This window comes from Suricata suricatta, chromosome 9 (genome assembly GCF_006229205.1).
Source record: "Suricata suricatta isolate VVHF042 chromosome 9, meerkat_22Aug2017_6uvM2_HiC, whole genome shotgun sequence".
Classification (NCBI taxonomy): Eukaryota; Metazoa; Chordata; class Mammalia; order Carnivora; family Herpestidae; genus Suricata; species Suricata suricatta.
The window spans coordinates 81,300,094-81,321,795 of NC_043708.1; the positions used below are offsets into that span (position 1 = coordinate 81,300,094).

Below are 21,702 nucleotides of genomic sequence, written 5' to 3' on the forward strand. Positions count from 1 at the left end.
GGAAAAGATACTTGGAAGTGACATATCGGATAAAGGGCTAGTATCCAAAATCTATAAGAACTCACCAAACTCGAAACCCAGAAAACAAATAATCCAGTGAAGAAATGGGCAGAAGATATGAACCCTTTTCCAAAGAGGACATCCAGATGGCCAACAGACACATGAAACGATGCTCAGCATCACTCACCATCATGGAAATACAAATCAAAAGCAACCTGAGATACCACCTCATGCCAGTCAGAGTGGCTAAAATGAACAAAACAGGAGACTAAGATGCTGGCGAGGACGTGGAGAAATGAGTACCCTCCTACACTGCTGGTGGGAATGTAAACTGCTGGAGCCCCTCAGGAAAACAGTATTGGGGTCCCTCAAAAAATTAACAATAGAACTCCTCTATGACCCAGCAATAGCACTGCTAGGAATTTACCCAAGAGATATAGGAGTGCTGATGCATAGGAGCACATGTACCCCAATGTTCATAGCAGCACTTTCAAAAATAGCCAAATCATGGAAAGAGCCTGAATGTCCATCAACTGATGAATGGATCAAGAAGATGTCATTTGGGGCGCCTAGGTGGCTCAGTGGATTGAGTGTCCGACTTCGGCTCAGGTCATGTTCTCACAGTTCGTGGGTTTGAGCCCTGTGTCGGGCTCTGTGCTTGGCAGCTCAGAGCCTAGAGCCTGCTTCTGATGCTGTGTATCCCTCTCTCTCTGCCTGTCCTCTGCTCATGATCTGTCTCTGTCCTTCAAAAATAAATAAATGTTTAAAAAAAAAAAAGAAGAAGATGTAGTTTATCTATACAATGGAATGCTACATGACAATGAGAAAGAATGAAATCTGGCCATTTGTAGCAACATGGATGGAACTTGAGGGTGTCATGCTAAAGCGAAATAAGTCAGGCAGAGAAGGACAGATAACATGTTTTCACTAATAAGTGGAACAGGAGAAACTTAACAGAGGACCATAGGGGAGGGAAAGGGGCAAAAAAAAAGTTGGGGAGAGGGAGGGAGGCAAACCATGAGAGACTCTTGAATACGGAGAACAAACTGAGGGCTGATATGGGTGGAGAGGAAGGAAGGGGGGTGATGGGCATGGAGGAGGGCACTTGTTGGGATGAGCACTGGGTGATATATGGAAACAAACTTGACAATAAACTATAAAAGAAAAAATAAGGAGTACACTTATGATGAGCACAGACTATTACTGAATCACTATATTGTATGCCTGAAATCAATACAATACTGTATGTTTACCAAACAGGAATTAAAACAAAAAGCTTAATAAAAAGAAAAAAAATAATAAAAGAATGTGTCAGTGGGATTCAGTATTTTTTATTGCAGATGCAAATCTTTCTTCAGTGCAATGTTAGACATTTTATCTTTGGATCTTCATTCTTGATGACTTCAGATAAGGCAGGTTGGTAACCTGAATAACCATAGAGATGAAGATACTACACATACACATACACATATACATTGTCACAAAGTCAAGAAAACAAACTGCAATATGAACAGTATCTATGACCCTCTACAGAAGAAGAATAGTTTTAATTCCAGTACTAAAAGCTTTCAGAACCAAATCTCTTCAAGGCTTCTTTGTTCATTTACGTTTGTTCATTATGTTTCTCAAAATAAACGCACTCTTCAGGATCAGTTTGAGGGAAGTCAAATCAAGTTGTCTATCAGGATGTGTATCATGATCTGCTTCCATGAACCAATCAGCAATTTCAGAATAATAGTCCTGAACAAACTGAAAGGCTTTAACTGTTTTCAGTACAGTTGGGCCATCTCTAATCACAATGCATGGAAGCCTTTACAATACTTTAACACTGGGCCAACACAGCTTTGATGTATTTGATATTTTTCTCTAGATGTTGAGGTCCCGGTCATTATCCAGAAAAGAATTTTAACCTTCTGATAGTTTTTCAACTATATTTGTGTTCTCAACTTTATGTGAGCTACCATCTTTTAAGTTCATCCACTTTGTTACATATTCCATTACCTTCTGTGTGCCTAGTATGAGGATCATTATAAAGATTATCAGATCGAGTATCACCTTGTTCTTGTAATACTGAACACTGGATAGCTAAGAACATGTACTTAAAAAAACCCAATTCCTAATGCATAGATAAAGGCAGTCAATTTTCTTGTTTTTCGCAAGCACAGTTTTTATTACTTGTGGTAAGCCCTCTTGCCCCTCCTGGATGGAGAGAAGTGGTAAGAGTGTAGTAATTAGTGCTCATGTCAACAAGATACAAGAGTAGTAGTTGAGGCGATGTCTACTGCCATCCAGGTGGCTGAGGTAGTAGCAGTAGCTGACCTAAAGACTTCTGAAGTGTTTACTAACTTCTAAAGAGCAGTAACTAAAGGCACCTGGGTGGCTCAGTCGGTTAAGCATCTGATTCTTGATTTTGACACAGGTCATGATCTCATTAATTCGTTAGATAGAGCCCTGCCTCAGGATCTGCACTGATAGTGCAGAGCCTGCCTCCCTCTCTCCCTCTCTCTGTCCCTCCCCCATGTGTGCACATTCTCTCTCTCTCAAAATAAATAAACTTAAAAAAAATAAAAGAGTAATAACTAAACAATGTCTCTGTCAGGGATCTCTCTCTCTTTTTAAATTTTTCATGTTTATTTTTGAGAAAGAGAGAGAAAGAAAATGAGCAAGAGAGGGGCAGAGAGAGAGAGAGAGCAGGAGACACAGAATCTGAAGCAGGTTGCAGGCTCTGAGCTGTCAGCACAGAGCCTGACATGGTGTTCAAACTCATAAACCATAAGATCATGACCTGACATGAAGTCAGATGCTGAGCCACCCGGGCACCCCATGTCAGGGATGTCTTAAAGCCACCCTCATTTGAAATACTCTCAAAGGGCAAAATTCACCAAAGCCTGTTTCTTACTGCATTCCTAGAATATTAAAGGAGAAGATGAAAGAATGAAAATTTCCTTCAATTATTTTCTCTTCAACATTGTTGTTATTAATAAGAAAGGGTTATAGCATTAACTGTAGGGAGTCCTTTTAACACAGTATGTTATCTGTGATAAGTTTCTGGGAAAAGTCTAATGATAATTCTACACCTAGGAGTGCTCATTCCCATATTAGAACATGTCAACTTGTCCTATATGAGCTAGCTTAAGATGGTATTCTCATTGGAATTCACTAAGGTAAGGTGATTTTTGGCATTTTGATGCTAGATTAAAAAAAAAATTCACTAGCTCAAAATGCTTATTTACAGCCTTAGCTTTAGAGAAACCCTGTCCACTCCTAGTACAACATTTTACTCAACTTTCTCTTCACAAAACAACATTAGCTGCTAGACACTGCCACCTACCAAAAAAATTAAAGCCTAACAAAGAGGAACACAACGGATACCTTAAACACCACTGCATAAGATGCTTGGGCAGATAATGAAAGAGTGACAGAAAAGAAGGTTCATTTCTACTTTAGTCTGTTTTAGCCAAAAAAATTTTTAGAAAAAAAGAAACAAGATCACACTATGGGAAATATTATTTGGTTATGATGTCATCACAGGTTTTGCTGTTCTGTTGTCTCTTCCTAATACTGAGTGTCTTCATTACCCTGTAGGCACTGTCAGCTGTGTGTGTCTTGCTACAGAACCACAACATGCTCATGGCAGGGAAGTCAGGCTTTTATAGAGTCTTTTGGTACCATGCAAAAGTCTCCAGTGGAAATAAGGACAGCAGAAAGACCCCACAGCTGTACACTTCTTGCCACAATATAGCACTCAAGAAATAGAGATGCTGGGGCGCCTAGGTGGCTCAATCGGTTAAGCCTCCGACTTCAGCTCAGGTCAGATCTCACATTCGTGGGATCGAGCCCCGCGTCAGGCTCTGTACTGACAGCTAGCCAGAGCCTGGAGCCTGCTTCCAGTTCTGTGTCTCCTTCTCTCTCTGCCCCTCCCCCTCTCATGCTGAGTCTCTCTGTATCAAGAATAAATAAAACATTAAAAAATTTAAAAAAAAAATAGAGTGCTTTCCCCTCAGACACAGACTTACCTATTTAACAAGGGGCCATACTTTATTCTCCATGTCTTGTTTAAAGTAAAAAGGAACATTTATGTTAGCGTTGGGTCTTCATGACTCAGAAATTAATTTTCTGCTTTGTTCTTAAAGAATACATCAAACATATATATAGAGGAAAAGGTCTCACTTTATTTTTTACTTTTGAAGTTTTATCTTAATTCCAGTTAGTTAATATACAGTGTTATATTAGATTCAGGGATACAATACAGTGATTGAATAATTCCATAAATCACTGGGTGCTCATCATAACATGTGAACTACTTAATCCCCATCAATCCCCATCATCCTTCTCCCAAACTCCCCTCCCTTTGGTAACCACCAGTTTGTTCTCCGTAATTAAGAGTCTGTGAGAAAAGGTCTCACTTCAAATGAAAGGATGTAGTGTTTACAGATCAACTGCTAGACTCTATGGATTCTATTTTCAGATATTTTAAGTGATCAAACAAAAAGGGAGAAAATAAAGTGCAGAAAAATGCTGAATATAACAGCTTCCCAGGGCTTTCACAAGAAGTACTGGCAGTTTTCAGGATTCAAAAAATAATAACAGATATAAATATTGTAGTTGCAATTTAACACTTAGTAGGAAGTTTTTGAAAACTTCCTATTTGTGGGATTCTTCATCAGTAGGCAGTCAAAGCTCTCCAAGCATTTAATAGAGAACAGTGTTTAAAACACACCACTCTTGTCAAAAACAATTCTTTTATTTTTAGATCCTTTGGCATATTTTTTTTTTTACGTATTTTGAATTACAAAATCTGAAATGGCCCTAAGTTTTATGAGCTAGCTCACCAGAACTGTGGAGTATGTAAAGCTTCCGACACATATGATGCCTACACAGACCATTATTACCATGACAACAGTTTCACTGAAACTGATATAGGAGATGGAATCAATGCTGGTATAGGTTTTTCCCCTGATACCTGAAAGAGACTTTCCATGAAACCTTTCATAAGCTCAAATGGCATAAAGTCAAGAAGCAATTATCATTAATCTATATGGAAAAAATTGTTTTAGCATTCCCAGACCCAAAAAATAACCTCTCTTAAGCTTTTCTGATACCTTAGAACACATCTTGCTAACAGATGCACAAAATAAATTGAGAAAAAGCCAGATGCTCAAAGACACAGTTCAGAGCTATGGAGGCTTGATGCGGAGTATCATTCCCAGGGAAGGAGCTTGGAGGTGACACACTCTGCTCCTGTGGACACCACCTCTGCAATGGCTCATTGTGAAACAAATGCTGAATGCGATTATTGCTTTTTGCCTTTTTGTAAAAGCAAAAATCTTCAGATTTCTTTTGGTTAGTGAAACAGGTATGAATGCAGGTGTTTCTTAAAAATCAAGTGCCATAAACTGGAGCTTTCGAAAAGTGGGGGATACATTGTACTCTACTTCTGCCAATCATAATTTTAAACTGGATATAGTATAAAATCAATTATGCCCCCCCAAGATGACTAAATAATGTACATCCTACAGATTCTGGATTGTGTCCTTATTTTTCTAAGCAAAACAAGATTAAAAAGAGAAAAAGATTCATGTGTGTGAGACTTGAATTCTTTAGCCCCTGCAAAACTGTACAAGAAAGGAGATCTGGCCAGAGCCCACAGTGGGGAGAGAAGTGTGTGGGAACGAATTTAGGAAAAATTTGAACTACTTACTATTCCTTCTTAAAATTCTCACCAGTAAAGCAGGGTGGAGCACAACACAAACAGAATATATAGAACCATGCTAACTTTTACTGCACAAGCATCACAAGAGAAAGAAATATCAGACAAGCATTCACATCAAGTGAGAGTTTAAAAGGCCCTACACTTTGTTTAAAACACCCCAAGTGTCATCTGATCTGTGTCCTTAGCCTAGTTCTGAGTTCCTTCATGTTTATATATTATCCCAAAGCCAGTATTATGAGAATGGTACTTCCCTGAACTCTACAACCCAGAAATCAAACTTAACATTCACTACAGAGTGAGAACAAGGGTTTTACAGGTACACTGGGAGGAAAAAGCTTCTCACTACCTAGATTCATTCACATCCACGATGGAAAACAAAGAGGCATGGACTGGGTTAGACTGCTAAATGACTCAGTAGTATAGGATCTGAGGTAGCTTACCAGAAACAAGATGACAACATGTAGCTAAGTCAACACTCATTATCCCCCTCATTAGAGGAATAAGAACAAAGCCTTTACCTGGATGTGACAAGAAGCTATATTCAGAGGACAGGCTGCTGGAACAAAAATTACTACTCTTTATAAAACAAATGAAGGCACCAAAGAGAATAAAGAATATTCTGCATTAAGAGGACAAAACTGAATGTGGTAAAATTAATTCAAAGCTAATTTGGTAGCTCTAAAGTAATTTTATTTGAAATTATTTAAACAGTACAAGAAAAATAATTCTGACACATGTTTCCAATTTTAGCATTTTCCCTTGTCTTTTCTCTTAGGTTTGTCCACTCAAGATTAATCCCAAAGGTGCGTGGCTAGCTCAGTTAGTAGAGCATGCAACTCTTGATTTCAGGGTCATAAGTTTGAACCCCACGGTGGGCATAAAGATTAAGTAATTACTTTAACTGTAAAAATTACTTAAAAAAAAAACCTAAAATGCACCTTTAAAACTGATCTTGATAATGGAATCTGGATTGAACTTGTATGTTCTTCCATCAAAACTTTATTGTTGTGAGCACGTGGGTGGCTCAATCGGTTAAGTGTCCGACTTCGGCTCAGGTCATGATCTCATGGTTCATGGGTTCGAGCCGTGCGTCAAGTTTTGTGCTGACAGCTCAGAACCTGCAGCCCATTTCAGATTCTGTGTCTCCTTCTCTCTCTCTCTGCCCCTCCCCGATTCTTGCTCTGTCTCTGTCTCAAAAATAAACATTAAAAAATCTTTTTAAACTTTATTGTTGTTTTTAAATATTTTATTTTTTAAAGTAATCTCTACATTCAATGTGCAGCGTAAACTCACAACCCCAAAAAATCTAGATCACATACTCCACTGACTGAGTCATTCAGGAACCCCACTTCCATCAAAATTTTAAAACATAATTTGTGTTTACTTTGTATAGTAAAACAAGGCTATTTATTCCACAAATGAAGGCAAAACAAAGAGTTGGAGAAATATCATCTTTCCATTATGTTTACAAATAATCGAATTTCCATAATGAGAATTAAGTAGGCAAATCAAATAAAAATGCAAGATACAGAATACAACAGAGCTTGTAATGAAAAAATTTTGCTTACAAGGACTTAGGGCACTTGAGCAATGAATTCCTGCTGAAAATGAAAGTCAGATACCATCCTGTATTTGTCTCATACCCAGCTGACATTTGTTGTGGCTAATAAAACTGTGAACAAGATGAGTGATACAGAAAGCGGGGAGAAATACCAACATCCTAAGCAAAACAATTTAAGAACTTCCATGATGTCACATCACAGTCCACACCCACAGCCAAAATCTCAGAACTAGGAATACCAAAACATACTTTTTTTTTAATAAATAAACTTTATTTTAAATGTTATTTATTTATTTATTTTTGCTTATGCTTTTTATTTATTTTTGAGAGACAGAGAGAGACAGCATGAGCAGGGGAGGGTCAGAGAGGAAGACACAGAATCAGAAGCAGGCTCCAGACTCTGAGCTGGCAGCACAGAGCCCGATGTGGGGCTCGAACCCACGAACCGTGAGATCATGACCTGAGCTGAAGTTGGTCGCTCAACCAACTGAGCCACCCAGGCACCCCCCAAAACATACTTTATAATGAAATAAGTAATAAAAAGGCATCAGCCCAGCAGTTAAGAGGCTCTGGCCATTTTAAGGCGTCTCCACAAATTCTTTGGTATCTTTCTCTTCAAAAGGTAAAGCCTACTTTGCTCTCCTTGCAGAATTCCCAAAACTAGCTCATAAAAGGCATTGTGGCTCCTCTTTGCACTCTCTTTCTTGAATCACTTCCCCTGGAATGTGGATACTCAAGCAGCCCCACGCAAAAGTCCACACAGAAAGAAACTGAGGCCTTCAGCCAACAGCCAGCACCAACTTGCTAGGCATGTAAGTGAGCTACCTTGGAAGCAGATGCTACGGCTCTAGTCAATCTTTCAAATAACTGTAACCTTAGCTGACATCTTGACTGCAACTTTCTAAGATTTTCTGAGCCAGAACCACCAACTTAAGTTGCTCCCAAGTTCCTGATCAAAAAAACCTGCAAGATGAAAATAACTGATGTACAATCAATGTATCTCTTGATAAAAATCAATGGATGATCAAACAAGTTAGAACCCTTCACAAAATTCTATTTTAAATACTGAAGTTAAGATCATACTTAATTTCAGGCTGGAGGACATTTCTTTTTTTTTTTTTTTTTTTAGTTTTTTTTAATGTTTTATTTATTTTTGATACACAGAGAGAGACAGAGCATGAGAGGGGGAGGGGCAGAGAGAGAAGGTGACACAGAACCAGAAACAGGCTCCAGGCTCTGAGCTAGCTGTCAGCACAGAGCCTGACGCGGGGATCGAACCCATGAACGTGAAATTTGACCTGAGCCGAAGTTGGAGGCTTAACCGACTGAGCCACCCAGGTGCCCCTAGAGGACATTTCTTCAGATGAGAATATACACCAAGCTCCAAAGGGAAAACCAACACAAACCAATACTAAGTCATTCAGGACACATTTATTTAACTTTATAAGTACAAGACCACAAAGACAAGAGGGACTTGATAAAATGTCCAAATAGCTAAATTGCATTCTCACTTGCAAGAAAAAGGAATGATGAAAAATAAAACAATAGAACTGCTTAACAACACTTTCTTTTTTCATGTTAAGCTTAGTTTCAGAACAAAACATTCTCTGTGGTAGAGAGTACCTTCCTATTAACTACAGAGCTCCTACCAGTATTCACTGGAGTTTTCTACCATATAAAAAAAGGATACTTAACTACTCTGCATCTCCATCAATCATCTTTCTTGCATGTTCAATCTCCCTCTTTGCTGCCTTCTTCCATTTTAGTCTTCAAATCTGAGTCTCCTCTCTCCTACAAAGTCAACTCTCCCTAAACTCAAGTGTCCCTCCTGAAATTAACTCCCTATTCTTTTTTTTGACTGTCACAATTCATTACCTACTTCCCACAAATTCTAACCAGCATCTTTCTCCCTGTAAATCCCTACACTTGGGCTTCTGTGTTCTATATGCACTCATAACAACAAAGAGCTACTAATCTTATTCCTGTGTGTTCGTTTTAAATTTAATATAGAATTATCACTCTCTCTGGATCTTCTCTTGAACTCTGGGTTTTTGAAGTGATTCTGTCACTGACATTGCTCATCCATATCAAAATAAATCAGAATCCCTTGACCCTCGCTTTATAATCTTTTAGTTACAACCATGTTTGTTGAGTCCTTAGTACTTGATACTCACAACTTTTGTTCAACATTCTCCTTAACATGGACACCTGTGTCCAATCTTTCTTCTTGACATCACACTCTAAGATTAATTTTCATCAAATACCAATGACAGAGATCCCCCAATGGTGTGCTTAGTGATTTGAGTGATTAAGTGGTCTTCATGAAGCTGGCTACCAGATTACTCCTTCCAATGGCTCGATAATAGCCACCAAAAGTTAATTCCTCCTAAACCATAACTATACCATCTGTTCAAGAAAGTAAGCCAAGAAAAAGGTGAGTCTCCTGCGTTAATATCTAAACCCAATAGACTGGCATTCAAAGACTCCTACAACTTACCATTCTGGCCCTTTCTTGCACTACTGTCTTATTTTCGCTCCAGTCTATAACTTGGAATATTCTTCTTCCCACCCAGATCCCTATCATTAGAAAATTTAACTGAAACAATACCATTTCTATCAAGACTTTTTGTCCATTTCAATCTAAGGTGATTTCCCATTCTAAACTTTACTGTTAATCATCTAACATCAATCTGTCAGTCAATGGTCTTTCAACTCTTATCTTGAATCATTTTTGTTTTTAAAGACTTTAAGTTCGTGTATATTTTTACTCCGTGCCTGAACAATTTTTCAAACCAGCAAACAGGTTTTAACCTGTTGACACACCTTGCTCACAGCAGACACTGTTGACAGGGTGGTAAACAACACTGATTACATGTATGCTCTGTGGGTGTCGACTAACACTGGGAGGAGGCTACTCTGAAGGTAGCCTGAATCAGCAGAACAAAAGAACATTAGATCCCTAACCATTAAGCCAATATCACATTCTACCACTGGAGATTCATTCAGTCAATAAGTTCTTCTGACATATTATTGATGCACACTTTTCACTCAATCCAATTGGCCCTTGGTATACTACAATTAAAAATACCATGAAGAGAAATAGAAGGATCTGTCAAGAAAAAGGAATAGTTCCTCAAGGAAATACTGGGTCTTTCCCTCTATCACCATTCCTTACTCAATTAGGCTTCTTTTACTATCCAGAAAACAGTCTCCCAAAAAAAGTCCTATGTAAAATTCACAATATAAATAACATTAACATGTCAGTGTATGTGCAACATTTTAAATAAATAATATTTAGGTATTAGCAAAACAGATCAGGTATGTTTAATTAACAGAACATAAGCAAAAAAAAATTGGGGGATCAGTGGCCTGTATACCTACAATGCTAAGATTTATGAGCTGATCCTAGGGGCACCTGGGTGGTCAGTCAGTTGAGCATCCAACTTGATCTCAGCTCAAGTTGTGATCTCATAGTTTGTGGGATGGAGCTCCATGTGAGGCTCTGAGCTGACAGCACAAAGCCTACTTGCAATTCTCTCTCTGCCCCTCCCCTATTCATGTTCTCTATCATTCTCTCTTTCTCTCTCTCAAAATCAACATTAAACAAAAAAATAAGATTTATGAGCTGATTCTAAAATTTATATAAAAATATAAACAAATAATAACAAAAAATAAAATTTACATTACAATATAAAGAGCCACGATCAGCCAAAGCAATACTTAACAAAAACAAAGCTAGAGGACCTGTGCTACCAGTTATCAAGAGTTTGTGCTGACAGTGCAGAGACTGCTTGGGATTCCTTCTTTCTCCCTCACTTTCTACCCCTCCCCTGTTCGCGCTGTCTCGGTCTCTAACAAAAGTAAATAAATAAACTTAAAAAGAATAAAGAGAAAAGACAAACATTCACTTTTCACAGATGACATAATACTCTATATGGATAACCCAAAAGATTCCACCAAAAAACTGCTAGAACCGATCCATGAATTCACCGAAGTTGCAGGATATAAAATCAATGCAAAGAAACTGGTTGCATTCTTATACAGCAACAATGAAGCAACAGAAAGAAAAATCAAGGAATCGATCCCATTTACAACTGCACAAAAACCCATAAAATAAATCTAACCAAAGAGGTGAAAAATCTATACACTGAAAATTCATAGAAAGCTTATGAAAGAAACCGAAGACACAAAATGATGGAAAAATGTTCCATGCTCCTGGATAGGAAGAACAAATATTGTTAAAATGTCACTACTACCATAGCAATCCACATATTCAATGCAATCCCTATCAAAATAAGACCAGAATTCTTCACAGAGCTAGAATAAAGAATCCTAAAATTTGTATGAAGCCAGAAAAAATCCTGAATAGCCAAGGTAATCTTGAAAAAGAAAACCAAAGCTGGAGGCATCACAATCCCAGACTTCAAGCTATTATTTCAAAACTGCAGTCATCAAGACAGTATGGTAGTGGCACAAAAATAGAAACTCAGATCAATGGAATAGAATAGAGAACCCAGAAAGGGACCCACAAACGTACGGCCAACAAATCTTTGACAAGACAGGAAAGAACACCCAATGGAATAAAGAATATCCAATGGAATAAAGACAGTCTCTTCAGAAAGTGGTGCTGGGGAAACTGGACAGCAACATGCAGAAAAATGAACTTGGACCACTTTCTTACACTATACACAAAAATAAATTCAAAATGGATGAAAGAACTAAACATAAGACAGGAAGCCATCAAAATTCTTGAGGAGAAAGCAGGCAAAAACCTCTTTGACCATGGCTATAGCAACTTCTTACTCAACATGTCTCTGTAGGAAAGGGAATCAAAAGCAAAAATGACCTAATGGACCTCATCAAAATAAAAAGCTTCTGCACAGCAAAGGAAACAATCAGCAAAGGTAAAAGGCAAGCGACAGAATGGGAGAAGATATTTGCAAATGAAATCTCAGAAGAAGGGTTAGTACCAAAAATATAAGAAGAACTTATCAAAGTCAACACCCAAAAAACAAGTAATCCAGTGAAGAAATGGCCAAAAGACAAACAGACACTTCTCTAAACATGACATCCAGATGGCCAACAGACATACATGAAAAAATGCTCAACATCACTCATCATCAGGGAAATAGAAATCAAAACCACAATGAGATACCACCTCACACCTGTCAGGATGGCTAACATTAACAACTCAGGCAACAACAGATGTTAGTGAGAATGTGGAGAAAGAGGATCTCTTTTGCACTGCTGGTGGGAATACAAACTGGTGCAGCCACTCTGGAAAACAGGACGGAGGTTCCTCAAAAAATTAAAACTAGAACTACCCTAGGACCCAGCAATTGCACTACTAGGTATTTATCCAAGGGATACAGGCATGCTGTTTCAAAGGGGCACATGCACCCCAATGTTTATAGCAGCGCTATCGACAATAGCCAAAGTATGGAAAGAGCCCTAATGCTCATCGATGGATGAATGGATAAAGAAGATGTGGTATATATCTACAATGGAGTATTAATCGGCAATCGAAAAGAATGAAATCTTGCCATTTGCAACTATGTGGATGGAACTAGAGGGTATTATGCTAAGCCAAACTAGTCAAAGAAAGACAAGTATCTTATGACTTCACTCATATGAGGGCTTTAGGACACAGAACAGATGAACATAAGGGAAGGGAACCAAAAATCATATAACAACAGGGAAGGGGCAAACCAGAAGAGACTTAAATATGGTGAAAAAACAGAGGGTTACTGGAGGGGTTGTGGGAGGGGGGATAGGCTAATGTAAATTAAAAAAATTTGGAAAAGTATTTAAAAAAATAAAATATAATACAATAAAAGCAACAACTGTTCCAGGGTAAAAAAAAAGAGTGGTACTGGTTCAAGGATAGACAAATGGGCTAATGGAACAGTGACCCATACAGATAAAGCCACCAATTTGGCAAAAAGTGATGCTGAGTGCAGTAAAGATGGTGTTTTCAATAAACAGAGTTGAGTCAAATGAATATGGATAGCTATATGTTAAAAAAAAAAAGATAACCCTTACCATAGACTAAAAAACTATCAAAATTCCTTATAGATTTGATTGTGAAAGGTACATCAACAAAAATTTTGGAGAAAAACATACAGGATTATCTTCATGACCTTTGTATAGGCAAAGATTTCTTCAACAAGACACAAAAATGCTAATTATTTAACAAAAGACACTGTTGAGTTTGCACAAGTAAGCTGCAGAGGAGAAATCTGCAATACAAAAATAACTACAAATCACTAAGAAAATATAGACAACCTAATAGAAAAATAAGCAAGGTTGAAAAAGAATTTCATAAACGAGGTTATCCAAATGACCAGTAAGTAGGAGAGAAAATATTCAACATCATTATTCATAAGAAAAATGTAATTTAAAGCCACAGGGAGATGCCATCACACGGAAGAGCTAAAATGAACAAACAAAACGTTTTGGCAAGGAAGTCAGGCAACTAGAAACTCTCATATAACGTTAATGGGAATGAAAACATTGGTGCATTTGTTTTAGAAAACTGTTTGGCATTACCATTAAAGATGACCATATGCATAATCCATGATTTAGCAATCTGACTACCAGATATACAGCCCGCAAAATGCATATGAATTTTCGCTAAATATTCACAAAAGGAGTAATAACAAAAACTAGAAACCATCCAAATTATTTCCCTACAGTAACTCTTGACGGGAGGGCAAGGCAGTGGAGAGGAACAGTGAATGAAAGTGGGCACAAGGGACTTCTAGAGTAGATTCCAGTAGTGTTTTGTGAAGTAATCCAGCTGTACGTACACTTAAGATTTGAGCATTTCCCCACATGCAGGTTAATATCTCTAGAAGAACAGCCAAAGCAACAAATAAGAAGACATAAAAAATTTAATATACATACTATCCCTAGTACTTTCATCTCTCTAATCTATTTGGCTTGTTATCTACTAAAGCAAAGCAAATGCTCTCTTCAGAATCAAGTTAGCTTTTCTTAGAATCATTGAGGTCAAATAGTCACTTATTAATTTTGTTAGAAAATAAATTTAGCTTCCCTAATAACTTTGTTAGGGAACTATTTATCGCTCCCAAAATTTCTTCCTCCCACTCCAAGTATTAAAGATGAACTCCACATTTATGGCAGTCTTCTTCTAATCTTTCAAGACTTTTCTTAAAAAAAAAAAAAAGAAAGAAAGAAAGAAACAAAGAAACAAGGGGCGCCTGGGTGGCTCAGACGGTTGAGTGTCCGACTTCAGCTCAGGTCATGATCTCACGGTTCGTGGGTTCAAGCCCCGCATCAGGCTCTGTGCTGACTGCTATCTCAGAGCCTGGAGCCTGCTGCAGATTCTGTGTCTCTTTCTCTCTCTGCCCCTCTCTTGCTCTCTCAAAAATAAATAAATGTGAAAAAAAAATTAAGGAAAAAAAAGACTTTTCTTGTCCTTCCTAAGTTTGTAATTCACCATCTGAATTATAGCAAATACCTCTCAAGTTGCAGTATTAGGACTTTGACCATAAATAGTAAAGCACAGTTATAAGTCTATTTATCCGTGAAAATAAAAAATTCTCGGATTCCACAGTAATAGGATTCCTATTTAAACAAAAGAGGCATTCTATAGGATTTGTAAATTACATCCACCTTGCCAGAAGTATTTTTTCAGATCTCAAAAACAGCAAACAAGTCATATTATGAATGAAAGGCACAAAGCACACATGATACATTTATCCCACACAAAAGAGTACAAGACCTTGTATATAAAAATCAATTGAAAAATTAAAACATCAGCATAACAGATAATTATTACATTTAAACCTCAGCACTATTATCCAATATTTGGTAAGTTATCTTTTGAAAAGAGACTCATTTTTGTCAATCTTTTTTTTTTTTTAATGGAAAGCTGCCAGGATCAGAGTAGACTATGAAATTTCAAAGTGTGTTTTTTTTCCTAAAGACAACACGTGTGTGTGAAGGGAGAGGCAGAGAGAGAGAGAATATCTTAAGCAGGCACCATGTTGTTATTAGCACAGAGCCAAACACAAGACCCAATCCCACAAACAGTGACCTCATGACCTGAGCTAAAAACCAAGAGTCAGACACAACTGACTGAGTTATCCATGCGCCCCTCAAAGTGTATGTAGGTGTGTGTATGTATGCTAAAATATCATGCATCTTAAGTTTTAACTCTTATGTTCTTAACTAATGAATTTTGGAAATCTGTTCTAAAGTATTAGGCACCTAGGGTGCCTGGGTGGCTCAGAAGATTGAATGTCTGACTTCAGCTAAGGTCATGATCTCACAATTCAGGAATGTGAGCCTCGCATCAGGCTCTGCACTGCAAGCTCAGAGCCTGGAGCCTGCTTCAGATTCTGTATCTCCCTTTCATTCTCTGCCCCTCCCCAACTCATGCTCTGTCTCTCTCTCTTAAAAACAAACAAAACATAAATAAAAATAAAAGATTAGGCATCCAAAATTTCCTTCTCTACTCTTCTTTGCAAAAGACAAAGCCAATGTTCTCCAGATAAATATTCTTGAATAAAAAAAAAAATCACTTCACAGAAAACAGTGTGAAAAACAGGAAAGTAGTAGTAATAGGTACATTCTAACAAAGTTATTCTGGGACACCTGGGTGGCTCAGTCGGTTGGGCGTCCGACTTTGGCTCAGGTCATGATCTCACGGTTCGTGGGTTCGAGCCCCGCGTCAGGCTGTGTGCTGACAGCTCAGAGCCTGGAGCCTGCTTCAGTTTCTGTGTCTCCCTCTCTCTCTGACCCTCCCCTGCTCACACTCTCTCTCTGTCTCTCAAAAATAAATAAAAAATATTAAAAAAAAAAACACAGTTATTCTTGGGAGACACAATATACTACTTTGCTCAAGTTTGAATCAGCTGGGTTCTTTCAAAATTATTTATCGTTGGGGCGCTTAGGTGGCTCAGCCAGTTAAGCATTTGACTACTGATTTCGGTTCAGGTCACGATCTCATGGTTCATGGGATCGAGCCCCGCAACAGCCTCTGGGCTGACAGTGGGGAGCCTGCTTGGCATCCTGTCACCCTCTCTCTCTCAAAAATAAACATTTAAAAAATTTTTTAACTTTTAAAAAATTACTTATCTTTATTTATACAATCTTTTAAAACCAGAAATATAACAGGCATACACCAGAATATACTAAGAGATGGACCTTGACTGCTAACTACAGGTCAGGGTAACTATACAGTATAATGTACATATTGCTCTCTGAGAAGTATCTGGTTTTTTCATTTTAATATTAAGAAAGTGAGACTCATTTTAAGCTCCAAATGTCAGTTTCTTTCTTTTCTTATTATTAAAAAGAATGATCCAGAAACTTCTGCATGGTGACTCTCTTTACTTAGTCCTCTGGCTATTCTAATATTATGGAGTCATATAATGCTGTATTTTTCAAACTGTGAGTACAGAGTCATGAAATCATTGTTTAGTAGTTACCAACTGATGTTTAAAAAAAAAACAACAAAAGAAAAAACCAGAGTACACTGCACATGAAGGTTAATACTGTTTTGTGAATATTGTTATAAGGCCATACTTCAAAAACCATAGATATAATGGGCTTAATTATATTTTTATTGTTACATATGGAGTCTCAACAAAATAATTCTTTATTCAGAAGTTACATTAACCTTGAAGGCTTGATACCATGTAAAGATCATTCTGCTTAGTTGAAAGCAGCAATTTCTTAGAATACATCAACAAACTGGCAAAATACACTGCCTGATTGATATTCGTTGGAGATAAAGATGATGTGACCGAAAGCAGAACAGTGCTTCTACACATAAAGAACTAGCATTCAGCTATCTGCAATCTACTGTGGTTCAGCAACTTAGTATACATGGTAAGTCACTATGAGAGCAAATATCCATTTACAACATGAAATAAAATTAGAGGAAATGAAAGCAAATCTAACTTCAATTAGATAAACTTCTACCACCAATTTCTCTAAAGGCATACTGCCCACATCTGAATTTCTCAGGATATACATTTTGTTTTTAAGTTTTATTTTGAGAGAGAAAGCACTCTCTGCACAGAGCCCAACACGGAGCTTGAACTCATGAACCATGAAATCATGACCTGAGCTGAAATCAAGAGTCAGATGCTTAACTGACCTAAGTGCCCCTCAGGAAATTCATAAATTGATACAAGAAGCTCACTAAAATGAACAAGTCAAGAGACTATAGATGCTGGCGAGGATGTGGAGAAACAGGCACCCTCCCACACTATTGGTGGGAATGTAAACTGGTGCAGCCACTCTGGAAAACAGTGTGGAGACTCTTCAAAAAACTATCAATAGAACTCCCCTATGACCCAGCAATAGCACTGATAGGGATTTACCCAGGGGATACAGAAGTGCTGATGCATAGGGGCACATGCACTCGAATATTCATAGCAGCACTGTCAACAATAGCCAAGTCATGGAAAGAGCCTAAATGTCCATCCATCAACTGAGGAATGGATCAAGAAGATGTGAATTATATATACATGGCAATGAGAAAGAAAGAAATCCGACCATTCGTAGCAAAGTGGATGGACCTCGAGGGTGTCATGGTAAGCGAAAGAAGTCAGGCAGAGAAGGACAGATACCATATGTTTTCACTTGTGGGTCTAACAGGAGAAACCTAACGTAGGACCATGGGGAGGTGAAGAGGGGAAAAAAGTCAGGGAGAGGGAAGGAGGCAAATCATGAGAGACTCTTGAATACTGGAAACAAACTGAGGGCTGAAGGGGAAGGGGGAAAGAAGAAGCGGGGAGATGGTCATGGAGGAGGGCAATTGAGGGAAGAGCACTGGGTGTTATATGGAAATCAACGACATAAACTATACATAAAAAAATAATAAAAATAAAGAACCTCACAGAACACATGCACTCAACACACTATTTTTAGAAAATAAGAATACAAATAAGGGAAGAGATATGTGAGTGTTAAATAAGATGCAACTATCTACGTAAGGACATAATAATCCCTAGGAAAATGGTGCTTTCTGTACGAAAAATAAAACTAGCAACTATTTATAACAACAGTAATATAAACTACCAAATGTAGGTGAAATCAGTCGATAGCGCTCGTTATCAGACAGAGCAATATCTCCCTAATACGAAGTCACCCTGCTACCAATGACTTCATTATTCCAATAGGACTGGAATCTAATTCTACAGTCCCTTTTACATTATCAATATTATCTCCAGAGTCCAAAAAAGCACATGGAGCAATGCTTGAGAAACCAACTGGGAAAACAGAAGGAGACCATATGGTTTCTTCAGTGTACAGGGGGCAAATACCATATCTAACCAAAGAATATCCGGCATTCAACAGCAATTAACTAGAAGACTAAAAACCCATTAAATTTTCTAGAGGACAAAAGCAAAATGCTCTGCCTTCTAAACTTTTAATTCTGTTGAAGGACTATGGCATATAAATAGATAAATCTCTTCTCAAAATTCTCCAGTGTTACCCATTTCATTCAAAATAAAATCCAAATCCTTGCAATAACTGATGATGTCCCTTATGACATGGACCTACATCTATACCCTTATTTCCTATCACCTTTTCCCTTACTTATACTCTACAATGACCAAAACAATTACATGAAAAAGTGTTCAACGTCATTATTTTTCATAGAAATGGAACTTAAAAATCACAACAAGATAACATTGCAAATTCAACAAAATGGACCGACAATATCACATAAAGACAAGGATAATGATCAGCAGCAAACTTCTCACGTTGCTAGTCGAAGTCTAAAATCATTTTTTAAAAATGTTTGGCAGTGGCTACTAATCTAAACCTACATATCCCTGATGATATAGCAATCTCATTCCTGGATATAAACCTCAAAGAAACGAGTGCTTACATTTATCAAAAGACATGTACAAGAATGTACACTGCACTTTTATTTACAATAGCCCCCAAATGGAAGCAACTTAAATATCCACCAACAGTAGTACAGGTTAATAAATTGTGATCTATTCAGACAATGGAATACTTTATGGTATTAAAAAGGAATGCTATAATGCAACATGGACGAATCACACAATATTGCGGAAAAGCAGCTAGACATAAAAGTGCACATACTGGGTAATTCCATTTACATTAAGGTCAAGAACACGGGCAAAAATAACCTATGATGAAAGAATCATTGGTTTGTTCTGAACTAGAGTTATCAAATGAGAAGATGTCTGAGGGAGATTTCTGGGTACTGGAAATGTTCTATACCTTAACCTAGGTATAATCTAGTAGTTACACAAGTGTATATGCACGAATAAATTCAAAGAGTTGTACATTTAAGATCTGTGTGCTTTACAATAAAATTATGTAAAAAATACATATTAAATACACACACACGCATAAACACATGATACACACACAGACACTGGCTGTTACGTTATAGTAAGCTATAACTCAGTACACTGCTTCCTCTGGGAACTTTTGGTTCTGTCAGGCCATTACATACTTTATGATTACTTTTATTGATGCAAAGAAGAGGGAAGTTAGTACTAACATGGATAAGTGATGGCGAAATAATTTCTTACCTTTAACAAAGGGCAGCTGCAAAGGTTGGGAAAGGAGAGTGGAAAATTAACCCCAAGAAGGAAATCCTTGTTTCTCAGATATCTCTGCTGGCTTTCCCCTTCTGGCTCTCCCCAGGAGCGCAGCTGATGGAGCCTGTAGGAGGCTTTCAGAGACAGGAAAAGAGCTAACCATCTGAAACAAACCACAGCAGACATGCTTATTCAGTGCTCCATGGAGGTCTGAGGGTAGTTCATAGCAGTGAGGAACCTTGTCTTTCAATTCACATGTCTCTTCTGTAAATCCTGAACATTTTAGAAACAGTTTTTTCCTTCTTTCAGATAAAGCCGTTTCATACTTTTCTTCTGTAAATTCTATCTTTGGCATAATTTGGTTTGCTACAATGTAAACTAAAATCCTTCGTAAAGCTCCTCTATTAAAGATTATTTAACTTTATCACAAAAATTCTATTATAAAAACATCCTCATATAAGCAAGACAGCCTTTTCTGACAAGGTTACTGTTTATTATGCAAATACAAAATAACATTAAGTGAAAGTCATTATTCCAAAGAAAAAAAACAGAAGTAAGTTTCCCAGAACACTTATGGCAGGCTATGCTCCAATCACTACTAACTAAAGGGCTCAATGGCCATTATTTGCCCTGTGAAAGCAAATATGACATAGTAGACGAACTAGAAATTAAGACAACTTAAAGACCTTCTAGTAGCATTTGGGGGGGGGGGGAAGCTTAAACAATTTTTATTTAAGGCAAATTATGAAGCATCATGGAATTATTAAGTGATCAAAGAAAACTATAATTTTCTTATAAAGATTTTTACTCTTAACAAGAAGAAAAAAAAGCCTAAGATGACATAATATTAAATGTTTAATTTCACAGTCCAACCTCTCTATTTATCCCCAACTGCTCTCTCATCAAATTAAGCAATCTTCTCACCTGGCCAAAAGTCCCTGAAGCATGAGGTTTGCCATTTCTGCTGGCGATACATCAATAAAGCGAAGGAAGGAGAAACAGCTTTCTTCATTAACACCTGGAAATCAAAGGACAAAGTTAAATCCAATAGCAAGCAATTCAACTAAAGCCTACCGAATTGCTGAGCTGTTATTTAAGAATGAAAAGGTATTTAAAGGTTTTCACTCAGCCACTGCGATGGAAGTCACACTGTCACATTTTTGTACTATAAGTACAAGTGGGAGAGGCAGACCTATGAGACATGGCATACATGAGGCAGAATGGAGCTGGCTCATGAGCTGCCTTTGGGCTTTTGGGATCCTTATCTAATTGCTTTTCTCTTTTGAACATGGCAGGAAAAAGAAAAGTACAGAATGGGAAGATTCTGAACCTTTGTCTTAATACTGTGGACAATGCTCCAAGCTGGGCTGCTCCTTGCCTTTAGACTAAGGAGGAAGGAACTAAGTCACATAATGATAGGCCTGCATTGTCTCTGTCAAGTTTCAACAGTATACGAAACTCTTTAAGAAGTAATTATAAAAGATGGAAGGTCAATGTAATAATTTTTTATTGCTTCCTGTTATAGCCACAAATCATAGCATCTCCAGATAAAAACAACTAATTTATTTACAGCTTATTGAGACTTCATAAATACAGACCCAGCATGTAGGCAAAACAATTAATAGTTGCAAATCAGTCACTCAGCAAAACAAAGAGCATTCTAGTATATTTTCCTTCCCAAAGATCCAAATACCCACCTTTTCTGTGAAAGAGAGACTGTTGGATATAGTCTGGTGCAAATGGAGAAAGAAGAACCCTTAACCACCTGTAAAATAAGTAAAATGAATCCAAACTCAAATATAAATACTGGAAAAGTTAACTAGATATTCAAAACTAGAGAGAATCTTTTAGATTTGAAACTGTTT

The 21,702-nt window shown here is 37.5% G+C and overlaps 1 protein-coding gene across 2 annotated transcripts in view; it reads right to left on the bottom strand.

Annotated features, from left to right (window-relative positions):
- INO80 (INO80 complex ATPase subunit) overlaps positions 1 to 21,702 on the bottom strand; it is a 138,445-nt gene that overhangs the window by 48,555 nt on the left and 68,188 nt on the right. For both annotated transcript variants that reach the window (XM_029951238.1, XM_029951237.1), the window contains exons 22-24: positions 21,535 to 21,602; positions 20,762 to 20,855; positions 19,829 to 20,000 (exon numbers count right to left, since the gene is read on the bottom strand). In XM_029951238.1, coding sequence (XP_029807098.1) covers positions 19,829 to 20,000; positions 20,762 to 20,855; positions 21,535 to 21,602 — 334 coding nt within the window. The remainder of the gene's footprint in view (positions 1 to 19,828; positions 20,001 to 20,761; positions 20,856 to 21,534; positions 21,603 to 21,702) is intronic.